The 13,415-nt window shown below is 48.2% G+C and overlaps 1 protein-coding gene across 1 annotated transcript; it reads right to left on the bottom strand.

Moving 5' to 3' along the window:
* Window positions 1-5,364: 5,364 nt before the first annotated feature.
* On the bottom strand, window positions 5,365-12,372 carry MTHFR (methylenetetrahydrofolate reductase). Its single transcript, XM_054395137.1, has 11 exons — window positions 12,131-12,372; window positions 10,897-11,135; window positions 10,512-10,622; window positions 10,150-10,343; window positions 9,425-9,675; window positions 8,854-8,988; window positions 8,412-8,592; window positions 7,867-8,049; window positions 6,384-6,485; window positions 6,047-6,166; window positions 5,365-5,569 (listed from the first exon to the last, which is right to left on the bottom strand). Exons 1-11 carry the CDS (start codon window positions 12,370-12,372, stop codon window positions 5,372-5,374), a joined length of 1,956 nt encoding a protein of 651 aa, XP_054251112.1. The 3' UTR covers window positions 5,365-5,371.
* Between the last annotated feature and the right edge of the window lie 1,043 nt (window positions 12,373-13,415).

A 13,415-nucleotide genomic window follows, 5' to 3' on the forward strand; every position in this document is an offset into this window, starting at 1 on the left:
GTCTCCTTAATGATGCTGTATTGTTCTAGTTGTACATCCCACGTATACAAGCCCTTAGTTTGTGGCAGTCAAGAAAAAGAAAATCTGAAACTTGACAAGAATCTGCTGTCTTTCAGCCTGGTTCTGCAGCAAGCAGATTTAAGGAGTCTGCTGGGTTCTGTGCTGAAGGAGATTTTAGCAGATTTATTCTCATCCCTTAAGAAAAAAAACTCCCTCAAGCATCATCCTAAAGCTCTGCTTCTGGCATAGATAAAGCTTGTATCTAGACTGACTAATTCAATTCCTTTCTTACTGGGGGAGGATTCACTGTGTGTAGTGGCAGGGCAGCCTAGGAGAAGTATTTTGTAGGCAAAGGGAAAAATTGTGTAACATGGCATTTAGTTTGCAGAGGCCTTTGAAGAGGAGGAAATGCTAAAATGGCTGGAAGGAAGCATACTCCTGATTTTTGAGGAGTTGAGAGGTAACAGGGCTGGGAAGCTGAAAGTAAAACAAGGGGAAGTTTTTAGCAGAAGGAAACTGTAGTGAGGAGTCTGAACTGCCACCTGCCAAGAATGAGGCACTGGAAGAATAAGTAACACCGAGAAAGATACTTGAATTTTGATTGCAGAAGGAATAATAGGAGCTGCCTTTTTTTCTTGCTTTGAACACTTAAATGTGACACTGCAGTGTGGGCTGAGAAAGTAGAATTTGGTGTATAGCCTGTTTGGTGCTGACATAGAGATGTGACTTAAGCATCTCCTGCTTTTCTGTGCTTGAATTGTTTCTCAGGTGTCTAGTCAGCTGGGCCCAGGTCACTGCTTGCAGATGGAAGCAGCGTGAAGCTCTCTCTTGTTTTAAAGAAGTGAGAGAGCACCACCTCCTACTTGTGAGTTTTACTGAGTGGAGGATGAAATTCTTGAGAGCTGAACAGCAGGTACTGGGAGAGAGAAGCCGCAAGAGGCAGGAAGCCTCCCAGGCTAAAGCCTGTCACCGCTGGCGAAGGGCCTCCAGGGGACAGCAAGCCCTGTGCCTAGGATCTGTGGGTGCAGTAAAACAGGTAAGAAAAGATGTCCCTGTGTTGTCATACTTGTTCTTAACTGTTTTCTCATTAAGACCTCAGTTGGTTACTAGGCACTGAGATACAGTGACAAGGCTTGTACAAAAACCATAGTTTGGCTTTTGGTGACTGCTTAGTCCCCGTCTTGACATTCTTTGCAGACTTTGCATGCAGCTTCATCACCATAATCTGGCACTGATTGCAGCAACCATCTGGAGCACAGCAATAAGGAATGGGGACATTTTGACCAGAGAGACAAGAGCACTCCTTCCTCTCTGCTCAGAGATGAGATGGGATAATCACTGTCCCTGCAGAGAGGAGCAAGCTGTCAGAGTTGCAGCTTTTTCAAAAGACTCACAGCTAGCAAACCACAAAGAGGTCGATTGATTTCGAAGGGCTGAGTCAGTCCTGCTGGGATCTCATCTGTGCAGTTTCCAGCCTGGGGTCTAGCACATTAAACTACCTGCAGGGATATGAACATAAATGTATCTCTAAGGCTACTTTGTGTGTGTGCTGTGTATTGTGTTTAGTCTTGGCTGCAGCTGTGTTATTTCTATTCACAGGCCTGCAACTACTGGACAAAAGCAGCTGCCTTTTCCCAGTGCTTACGTCAGTGCAGTACCCTGATAGGTGCTAGGAAGAGCAGAAAGATGTCTCTGGCTTGGTCAATGAGTAAGAAGATGTCTCCTCCCCTCTTCCTTTCATGGGGCTGTGTGGGGAGTGTGAGTGAGGAGGGGTGGGAAGTTGTTTGCCAGCCAGATGACTGGGATTGCTCTGTGGAATAGGTCCAGGTGGCAGTCAAACTTCTGTGTTCAGGAGCCAAATGAGTAAGGGTTCATGACAGCTTTGATCCCTCCCTCTTTAACTCTGAGGTTAGTTCCTATGTGATTCCTCTTTTCTTCCCTAGAAAGCAGAAGAGGCAGAAAAAATGGTTCAGCACCAGCTGCCTCTCTCGGGCTTTTTCCCAGTGCCTTTCACCACTGGCTGGTGATCTACAGAAACCAAAACAGGGCTGGAAGGCAGCAGTTCTCTCACCTGGAAGAGAGGTCTGGTGTGGTAGGACACTCTCCTGTACATTCAAGGATCCAAGACAACAAAGCAGAGGTGGACTTGGAGGAGTGGGAAGAGAGGTGGCTTAGGTAAGTGGAGTGGAGGGCTCTGGGCTTCCTCTTGTTGCTGCCATCAGGGAAGGTCTTTCCTGTAGGGCTGATGGGCTGCAAAAGCTCATTTCCCTCTCTTGCCTATAGGAGGAAGTATCTGAGGTGGTGGCATCACACAATGATACTTCGCCAGCGTGGCAGGAGACTGCGCTGCCTGGCAAGGGTATGGCAGCAGTGGAAAGAAGCCAGCAAGGTGGTAATCCTGGCTCAGGTGCTGGTGAGTGGCTGGTACTGCCACCAGAGTGGCATTGGTGGGTGCTACTGGGCTTGCCTGCTCTTCTCGCAGCCTCACATATGTCCTGGGAGAGGAGAGATGGGGATCTGACGGCTGGGGATTAGAGGGATGTGAGGCAGCTTGCCTGTCAGAGCCCAATCTGGGCACTGCCTCCTTCCCTGGCAGGACCAGCAGCGGCTGCTGGAAAAGGCCTGGAGGGTGTGGAGACGACAACATTTGCAAAGCTGTGTGGTGCAGAGATTTTTGGAGAAGGAAGCCAGGAGCCTTCTGTCTCAGGTAAGCACTAATGACTGCTTTAGTTCTGTGGACCTCAAAGGGCCAGAGAGCACTCCAAAGGGACAACTGGTGTTCTCTTTCTCTCTCTCATAGTACCATGCACAAAACATTGGCTTAAGGAGAAGTTGAATACATCAAGGATTTACCTATAACAAAGGGAAATAGCTGCCAGCTTAGATGGGTTCATCGTTGGGTGTTTTTCAAAGCTTTGTGTCAGCAGTCAGTTTCCCTGGTGTGTGCCCCCTTCCCCACTGTCACCAGGCATGTTAATCCACTAATCCCCTGTCTCTGAAGAGCCCACTCAGGGAAGAAACAGGCTCCACACTGGTGCAGGAAGATTGTTCTGCCTTGCGCCCAGGGGCAGGCAAATTGCTAAAAATTTGAGTGAGCAGGCAAAGCCTTAGAGCTCAAATACCCAATACCCTCCTCTGCTTGCCTCCCCAAGATCCATGCAGGATTAGGTCCTCCAACAAGATGAGAGCAAGTACTGAAATGAGAGGTCAGAGGGACCATTGGTTTTTCTCTCACATTGATTTGTACTCTGTGCTTCCCTTTCTGTCTACAAGAACGTAAGGGAGACAGGAAAGGCCTCTGAGTGAGTGGTGAGGCAGCTGGCAGAGCCATTGCTAGAGGAAAAGCTGTTTAGGGTATTGTGAGGGTGGCTGCAACCTCTGAAGGGGCACTGAAGGATTTGATTTGTCCACTTTACTCTTAAAGGCCTTTGGAAGGTGGCGTCAGCTCACAGCATTCCAGCTCAAGGACAAAGGATGCTGCTGAACGGTGGGGCCTGCCCGCAGCTGCTGCTCATTTGAGGACACATGGAGGATACAGCTGGCTGTCACAACAAAGAGCTGGTCCTGTGCAAGGAAGAAAGCCAACACTGCTCACGTGATAAAAGCAGTGCTGCAGGCCAGAAGCATGCTAGCCAAAGGACACCTAGGAAGAGATAGTACCTAGTGACAGTTTCTCTTTCAAGGACTGATCTCCTACCTCCTTAGAGGCACAAACTTGAGAAGTTACTCCTTTTTGTTCTGAGAACTCATTCCCTTCTCCAGACCTGATTTTGCTGGAGTTCTGATTAAAGGTCAAAAAAACCACCTTATTAGCTCTCCCTTTACTCATTGTTTTTTTTTCCTGGACAGTTTAGTGTCATACAGTGGAGTAAGCAAATACCTCTTAAAGAGATGAGCAGGAGCCTGCCTCTGCAAATGCTACATCCTGTTGAGTGCAAAGTCTGGACTGTCCTTGGTAGGTGCAAACATCAGTCTTTATTTTTAGATTTGCCTCTTCCCCTGGGAGGTTCCCACATGACTGCCACCTCCTCCCCCTGTCTAGGCCCATCAGCTCTTCATTAAGCCTTTCAGTGGGTGGCCAACCTCTTGACTGCTTCCTGCTGGTTCCTTTCTGTGCTGAATGGGCTAGGGATGAAGAAACCTGCTGGGAACAGCTGAGCACCAAAAGCTTTGCCGAGGCAAGACAGGCTGTCTGACCCCCAACCTTCCCATTACTTGCTTCTGTGATTGATGCCCTGTAATTACCCTGGATACATGAGCCTAGTCTCAGACAGCGGTAATGAGAGGGTCCAAAGAATCTGGAAAAGGCTTTTCTTCCTTGCTTGTTTGAAAGAGATGCTCAGAGCAGGGCAGGGATCTCAAAATTCCACTGGGAACTGCCCCAACGTCTTGTTTTCCTAGCCTGTGGTAGCTTTGCAGGATTGTTAAGTACACAAAGCAGCCTCCATAGCTTCCCCAACCCCCTTATTTCAGTGCTGTAGTGCCTAAGGCGTTTGAGAGTCACTAGGTCAGAAAATACAGGCTCCATTTCCCTACAGGCCCTGGAAAAGGACCACTCCACCTCCTGTGACCTTGCACAACTTGCATCAAAGGTGGGGGGTGGTTGCTTTTGGTGAATTCTAGGAGTTAAGTTTTCTCTGCCCTGTTTGTCCATGCTTTACTCAAGGCAGAACTGCTTCATAACCAACTGGTTTTCTTAATCTTTTCTCTTGTGCCAAGCCCCTTAATCTGAAAACACCACAAGTCTTTCCTAGTTTGAAGATTACAGCCTACTACAAGTGCCATGTATTTTATTTTACTAAGAAAGAGTGTAGTTTCATCCAGAAGTCCAAATTCACATATTGTCACTAAAAAGAAAACAGGAAATAGAATAAAAAGAGAAAGCTTAGGGAGGAAAAAATTGAATCTTCTTCTGGAGTACGTGCAAAAGAGCCTGATTAGGATCAGTTATGAAGAAATACATCAGAGGAGTGCATTGTAAAAGCAATTTAACCATTTTTTCCCACTGCTGACAGTGTTTCTGTCCCCAAGGCAGCATTTCTGGCATGAGAAACTTCAAATCCCACCTATGCACAAAAGTTCTGTTACTGTCAATGTAAGCAACGATTACCACCTTTCATCCTGCAAAGCTGCCCCTGCAAGCTCAGTGTAGAGCCTCGGCTCAGAGGTTCAGATAGTTCTGGCTGCTGTTCAGTGAGAAGGAGGCAGGGAGCCTTAGTGCTGGACACAAGCAGGTAGCGTGAATAGATCAGTAACCCATCCTGGCCACTGGGTTGAGGAGTGTGTAGTCCACCACCAGCACGGGAGCTGCTTTTTCTCTCCTCACAGTCAGTGGACGGAAGGAAGTAGTAACAGGTTAGAAAAGGAATTTTCACTGCTGAGTTGGAGAATTCAACAGCTCAAAAGTATCATCCACAACCTGCCAGAGGCAGTTTTCAAGTGGGAAGTCATTGTCCACCAGGTTGACCAAGTAGTAGTTGTCATGGATGTACTGGATGATCATGCGGGACGGCGACTCCTCTTCATAGAGCTTGGCCCACTGCTCAATCCACAGTGCAAAGGCCTCATCCTGACAAGGGAAAGAGAACACTGGCAGTGATGTCACACATTACCGAGCTGCATCCAGGACAGCCAGTCTCACACACGCCTGGCCAGCTTGTGGCTGGTTTCTTCTCAGTAAAAATGGCAAGAGCTGAGCAGGGAGCCTCATGCTGTCCAGTCAGGGGAACGCCCAGAACTGAAGCAGTAAAATGGCTCGATGCTGCCCCTGTGCGTACAAAAGGGGAGGGACAGCTACTGCCCAGAGCTCTGGGGCCAGTACAGGCACAGTGGCAGCTCCCAAACCACCTGTGAGTGGGCACTTGATGTCTGTGAAGAGCTGTTGGAGCAAAGTTTTTACACTGGGAGCAGGAGGAGCAATACCTGGACCTCTGCAGTCTAATATCACAACACTACTCAATTGTTGTAAGTGTCACAGACTAAAACCAAAGCAGATACTCTGAACTTCCAGGGCATCACAGCAATACATCCAGGAAGGAGGACTCACCTTCCAGGAGAGGAAGCTTACAGGATCCACTACAGTGGGCTGGATGATCTCTCTTCCTGGGAAGATGCCCCAGGTGACAGCATTGGGTTGCAGATCTGGAGCATTGGTGATATTCTGGCCCTGCCAAAGGAGGGAAACCCATTCTGAAGCAACTGCTGGGATAGGGATTGAGTGAGTTGGAACAATTGCATTTACCCTTTCATTGATAAGAGATCAGACAGCTGACTTCACTTTCCTTTCCCTTATGTCCTACTTTCTTCACAGTCATACCTAAATCTTTGATATTTGCCTTTCTCCAAAGGTGGTAGAAGACCATGTCCTGTAAACACCAGCCTACCTGGACATTGACAATGTGGTAGTTCACTCGTGACTCGTACTTCTTCAGCACTTTGAGCAGTGCCGTGACGATCTCACTGGAGGTGAAGAACTCCAGGTATGCCTGCAGGGAGGAATGGGGAAGGGCAAGGAGAGTAAGAGCCTTTGCTCACAGCAGGGCTAGGGCACATACAGGCAACCAAGAGAACAGCTTTGCCGTCTTGGAAACCAGGCAGCCGAAAACTTAGATGTCCATTTTCAGAAAAAGGTACTAGAGAGGATGCTTGAGCAAAGGGTAGAGCAAATTAGAGCTAGGAGTAGGGAAATAAATTAGGGAGTGCAAAAGTAACAGCATGAGAGCAGCCAGCTGGTGCTTTGCACCTACATGAGCAGGCAGGGTTACACTCCAGAGAGTGTAAGTGCAACTGCTGGGCCTGGGAAGCAGCCTGTGCCAGAGAGCAGAATGCTTGGAAGGGGCCTGAGCTTGCCCTCTGTTCTACACAGTACCCAGTGAACAGCAGCATCCTGCCAAGGCAGCCCAATCTGGTGGGAGCAGACATTAGAGGTCTCAGCTGGGCTCTCCCAAGCACTCTACCATTCCCTATGCTCATCTTTTGTTCAAAATTTTCCCTGTGTGCTTATACAACCTAATTCTCTACTTGCTCCATCTATTGCTGCTCTGTGCTTGGTTGCTTCCAACAACTGCTTCCCCTCCCCCCCTTTCCCGGCTATTGTGTGAGATGATGGATTTCCTTCACCTCAGGGGAGTTTTTTTCTTTGAAAACATAACTGCATTTGCCATCTGCTGGTCTCGTGGCTTTAGTGGTTTGGAACCCTTTTGAACAGGGCTGCTTTGTTTCCTAGTATGAGCCACTTGCTTGGCATTTACCTTGCTGTCAGATTCCTATCACAGCCATTAGTGGCAAGGCTGTAGGGCCTGAAAATGCAGAGAAGCATGGCAGGTAAGACTGCTTGCAGGCCAGAGAAGGAACCTGGCAGCTGTCTGAACAGCACAGCAGTAGTGTTGTGGGGGCAACTGGTGGAGACCTCTGCCTTAGAGAGACAGATGAAGGAATGTTTGTATGCCCAGTTATTACCACTGGGATGGTAGAGATACTATTTCATTGATGCCCATTCTATGAAAACCCTGGGTGCTTTCTGCATCCCTGACTGGGATCAGGTGCAGTGGGCAGGCCTGGGTTTGTACCTAAACCGTAATAGCCCTGCTCTAGACAGAAGTTACTAAAAATTACTTGCTAAGAGTGAAAACAAGAAACTGTAGATGTTCAATAGATGTTCTGAGGTGAGGGAAAACAGCTATGAAGTAAGCCCTAGAGATGACATAATCTGTCTGTTAAGATACCAAAGGAGCTTTGCCTCATTTCAGCATTAAGATAAGGAGCAAGCAAAAGGATTATCTGGGTGAAAGCCCAGGGCCTCCCTACCTAACAGATACCAAACTGGGTCATAACTGTTTGCTGCCTAGCCCAGAGCACTGCAGTTACCTTTTGGAAGACATAACCCCCACTGGGCCCCCAGCCTACAATGGGGTCTGTGGATGGTTTGCCATTGATGTTTGGCTGAGAGTTGATGGTCAGGATTCCTCGTCTGTTAACCTTCTCCAGCTGCTCCTTCAGAAGGTTGGTTTCAGTAGCAAGAGGGTCGTCATTCCAGGGCATACATGTAACCTACAGTGGATATAACAACCTTTTGCTTACCATCTGGATGTTGAAGGAACTCAGAAGTGCCCTAATATTCTCACAGCTTCAGGCCAGAATTCCCAGGTGTGGTTCAAGGGGCACAGCATTCTCAACTCTAAGAACGACTGCGGAAGTCTACTGCTACTGGTCCTGTCACATTGTAGCAGCTTTCCTACATATGGAGCCCTAGCTCTGGCTGTTGGATTCCCTTCAGCCGCTACCTCAGTGGGCACTTTTGGATAGGGAAGGGCCAGTTCTTGTTTAGAAGAACAATGTGGTATCAGGAGCAAGAGGAAATGCACACTGTTGTCTGACCCACACTGACCACCCCTTCGAGGGCCATCACTCACCTTGTACCCATTCTTGTTGGGTTCTCCAGTGATGTAACACGTGAACACCTCAAAGACGCTTTCCTCACAAGTCAGCTCTTCTCCCCACATCTTCAGAAGCTCCTCCCGGGGAGACTTGCTCTTCAGGTAGAAGAGGTAATAGTCTTTCAATTCTCCAAAGGCTGGAGAGGAGGAGTTACCCCTGTAAAGGAACAAGACACAGGATTTACAGGCCACTGAGGAAGAGGACCTGATTTCATGATGCAAGAAGCAGCTACCCAAGAAAAGAATTCAACAAAAACTATTCAGGGACCAAAAACCTCAACATTTTGGTGCCATTCTCCTCATCTCATCTCATTCAAATCCAAACAACCAATCCACCCCAGGACACCCAGAGACCAGCTGTGGAGCAGGCTTTCATACCACACCTCTAGCTCACTGCCACTGCAGACTGGCAGCTTACCATCGGCCGTTGGGGAAATCGTCCCATTCCTGGGTTCGATAGATGTAGCTCTTTGGCCTGGAAGCCCAGAAGATTGGCCGGACATCTTCAACTCTTCTCTTGGGGTGAGCACTGACAGCCCAGGGCAGAGGCCTCCTGCACGGGAGGAGCAGATGTTAACACAGTTCCTCTGCTAACTTTCCACTAGAGGCTGGAAGCCCTTCCCTTGGAGAACTTTGCCTCTGGGGAGAACAATTAACAGTGGCTGAGAAAAGTTCTATTTGTCAAGAGGTAGGATAGAAAATTCTTCTTCCTTTATGGAAAACATCTTTTCCCACTCAGTTCCCTCCTAGGATGTTTGGTGGGTGTCCACAGGACTGACACCTGAAATTGGATGAGACAAGGGGAAAAACTGTGTGCAGCTGTTTTGAATGAGAAGAAAACACAGTTACTCATTTTCCTTTGCTCCTCTTGTCTATGCTGAAACCTGTGGATGCAGAGAGAAGTCCACATTACCTTTCCCAGATGCAGAGAACCCTGGAAGTCCACAGCAGGAGCTTACATAGCATCGAAGGCAGCAATTTCTACTTACCTGGGGTCCTCCTTCCATATGCCCAGGCGCTTTAGGACTTCTGTAGTAGCCACTTCCCGGTTGAGAGTGTAAAAGTGGAGCCCATGCACCATGCCACTGTCCAACAGCTCCCGGCACATGGACACTGCCAGCTCCACCCCATAGTTCCGAATGGCTGCATCATTGTCCTTGATGGGTTCAATCACATCTTTGATTTCTTGAGGCACTTCCAGCTTGGACAGCTTCACCAGCTGGCGTAGAGAATGGTAACCCTGGATGAGGATGCAGGAGATTTTCATTTTTCCAAGGCCCTTCAGTGATATCCCAGTAACACAGGTTCCATTTTGGGGCAGGAGGTTTAGAATTTGGACTCCTGAATTCTACTCCTAGGCTCCATCTCTAGGATGAGAACAAACTTCTGGTCATGTCACTTTGGGCAATTTCTCCCCATTTCTTTGTCTGAGCCGACTATGCTGATGGTTATGACCAGCACCGTAGGAGTGGCAGACAGTCCATTGTCCTTTATACCCCTTTTTGCCATATGAGCACAGAAAACCTTTCAAGCTTCTATTACATGCCTAGGAGTTTAATTTGGCCAACCACCTACAGATTTATCACATTTTAGCATTCCCATTTCACACAAACTTTGCAGAAGATATTTACAGACCTCTCTCAGGCCCTGACCCACAAACACCTAACATCCTGGATCCTTATTCCCTCCCCAAACCAGAATCACTGGATTTCACCTGTATAGGGAAGATGCCAGGAATAATGGGGCAGGTGATGCCAATGGCTTGGCAATCCTTCATGAACTTGAAAAAGGTTTCTGATCTGAAGAAAAGCTGTGTAATGATGAAGTCTGCCCCAGCAAAGACTTTCTCCTTCAGGTACTTCAGGTCTTCCTCATAGCTCTCTGCTTCAGGATGACCTGTGGGGTAGCCTTTGAGAAGGGAAGGGAAGAAGTGAAAACCTGATGGTGAGGACAATATACTAGAAACTGGGGGGTAGTCAATGTGACTGTACTGTCATGGCTCAGAACCAGAGAAAGACTGCTGGACTGATTTCCCTATCTCAGACCCTACCCCACACTGCGATGAGAGACATTTACCTGCCACACAGATGTCAAAGTAATCATCGAACTCATTGCGAATGTGCTTAACCAGGTCAACAGCATAGTTGAAGCCATCTACCTCTTCCTCCCACTCCTCACCCACAGGATCTGAAAAGACAACAAATCTACAGCTCTCTCCAACTGTTTGCTGTAAACTGTTTTCTGCTGTTAAAGGGAAGACAAGATGAAACCTCCAAGTTTGCAGTTACCCATGGACTGCTTTTGTCTACCTCAAGCTAGAACTGCTGACGAAGGAATTGGGTGAAATACAGTCTTAGCTTTTAACTCCTGCAGTGCAAGGAGCCTCTAAATCATGTTTTTCCATTTTACCCAGGAATCGAAGGCAACAGCAATACAGCCTCAGCCCTGCAAGAGCATTCACCTCCACGCAGTGCCATGATGTTCTTCAACCCAAGCCGCTTGGCCTTCTGCAGATGTCCTGTGATGTCATCCTTGGTCTGGTTGCAGCATGTCATGTGCAGGATGGTTTCCAGGCCACAGTAGTTGACTGCAGTGTTGGCAATAATCATGGAAGAGGTTTCCTTATCAGATCCTGGGTCCCCTGCAGGGTGCCATGTCACATCAATGAAGAGCGGCCCACCTGCTCCCATGCGGTCAAACCTGTGGATTTTAGAGCCTTGTCAGCCTACCAATTCCCTTCTCTTTGCCTGGGGTATCTTGCTCACTGCTGGAATACCAGCAACAGACAGAGTTTGGATGACAGCAGCAGGAGAGACCAAGAAAAGTGTCAAACTAGGAGTGTAGCAAGTGGCCAAAGTAAACAAGGAAAGTTATCCTTTAAGGCTGCATGAGGAGCTTACAATCTCTTTAAAGAATGATATTTGTTCTCTGTAGAATAAACTTCCTCCCAGCATGCTCTATTAGACTGACGTTCCCAGCTTGAACTGTAGAGGCCAAGAATATGGAAAGATAGACCAAATCTCCACTGTGTTCCCAAGCACACCTTACAGAAGAAACAAAGGCTCTCCTAACTTGTGTCTCTCCTGCTCTAGGTCACAACAGACCCTTCTGTTTAAAGTGAATCTGGCACTGGCATACAGCAAAGAGTTCTGACTCCCAGGTGAGTACATAGTAGCACCTGGCACTCCCCACTGGGCTCCAGGATAACCTTTTGTTCTGGGGACACCTATCTCAGAGGCTAAAACTGTAGTCTTCAGTAATAGAGGTACAAACCTCAGTGACTGGATGATTCCGAGAACAAGTGGGAGTCTCTGTTCCAGAGACAAGGGTACACTGTCCATCTATGAATATTCTCTGCTTTTAATAGGTACTTGTCTGCTCTGGCGTCCCCCAGCACTCTGCTCTAACCCCAAAGCATGACAGTGGGATTGCTCCATCTTCACAGAGCATGGGAGAGGGGAAACAATTTAGCCCTCTCAGTAACCCCACCATGACACTTAACTATTCAGGGCCTTCAAGGGAGACAAGTTACCTGGTGTCCATTACCCTCCTCAGCAGGAAAGCACAGCCCCACTACCTGCTTCGTCACCTGGAAGGGGAGACAGAGCATGGGGCAGAGCCTGCCTCATTAGCTATTTCCCAGCCCTCCATGAAAGACACCTCATCTCTCCCCTCTCCCATCCTGCAGCCCTCACCTGGAGATGAGATTGACAGCAGCGTTGGCTGTGCGTGGAGGGAAGAACTCCAGGGAGAACCACTTGTCTCCAGAGTCCTGCCGACGACGCATCTTATCCCGCAGTCGCTCGTGACGGTCAGCATCGAGGACAGGGGTGGAGCAGCGTGAGCTGTCCTTGGAGCTCTCACTCCCACTGCTGCTGCCACCATCAGACTTGGAGCTGGAGCTGGCACTGCAGGTATGCTGGGTCTCATTGACCATGGTGAGCTCTCTGAAGGAGGGGAGAAAAAGGAGCACAGTTGGGCACAAGGCAGGATGCAGATCTCAGCAAGGAGCAGTTACCTTCAAATGGTTAACACCTGAGGTGGACAGCAGGTGATGGTAAGGAAGCCTATGCCAAGACCCAACGTTCTTCATTACTGAAGGGTCCCTTTTGCCAGCCCTCACTATAAGCTGTACTGGGAGACATGACGAAAACACAATAAAAAGCGATCGTTTACATAGTGCTGAGATTAACACAGGAGATGGCTTCATGGCACTTTGATGCAGCTCTCCACTGCCTGCCAGGCCAAATTTAGCTCTTAAGAGAGTCAGGTCAACATCACTTTTGCCCTGACTACAACTTAGCAAGCCATGTGTATCAGGTGAGGGTGGCCTTGTGAACTTGCCAAAATGTAAAAGTGTCACTGGGAAGCAGCAACCTGTTCAAGCATTGCATGACACTGGAGCCTGTTTGGGAGGAAATGGCTGTGAACTAGTTTGTACTTTTGTCCTTATCATAAACTCTGTGGCTTTAGGTCATCTAAGACGACTTTGAACTCATCTTCTGCTGTTTACACTGAATTGCTAATTGAGCAAAACGCTTTGGGAGAAAGTCTGCTTTTATCACCTGGGGAACTTCTCCAGCTGGCAGGAGATATGAGAAAGGAGTGCAGGCCTTCTGCTGCCAAGTGGAACCATGAGTCCTAAACCTCTTGTGTACCAACACTGCAGGCCACAGTAAAAAGACCTATTGAAAAGTGAAGCAAAAGCAGCTGGGTGCACAGCAGCCACACTCTCTCAAAGGACTTTGCTTGACGTCCACGTGGCACTAATCTGGGAGAATTATCCCGAAGCATACATTGGTGATCAAGCCAGTGATGCAAAACCACATGCAGTCAGCTCCCCATATCTCACTTCTAGCAAGAGTGCCACCACAGGCATATCAAAGGACCTTTAACACCCAAGGGAAGGATTCATATGTGAATGTCTCTATAGCATGAAGACTTGCTGGTGAGAAAAGAGCCTGATGTTAATGACCATCT

Source organism: Indicator indicator, chromosome 32 (genome assembly GCF_027791375.1).
Source record: "Indicator indicator isolate 239-I01 chromosome 32, UM_Iind_1.1, whole genome shotgun sequence".
In the NCBI taxonomy this organism is placed as follows: Eukaryota; Metazoa; Chordata; class Aves; order Piciformes; family Indicatoridae; genus Indicator; species Indicator indicator.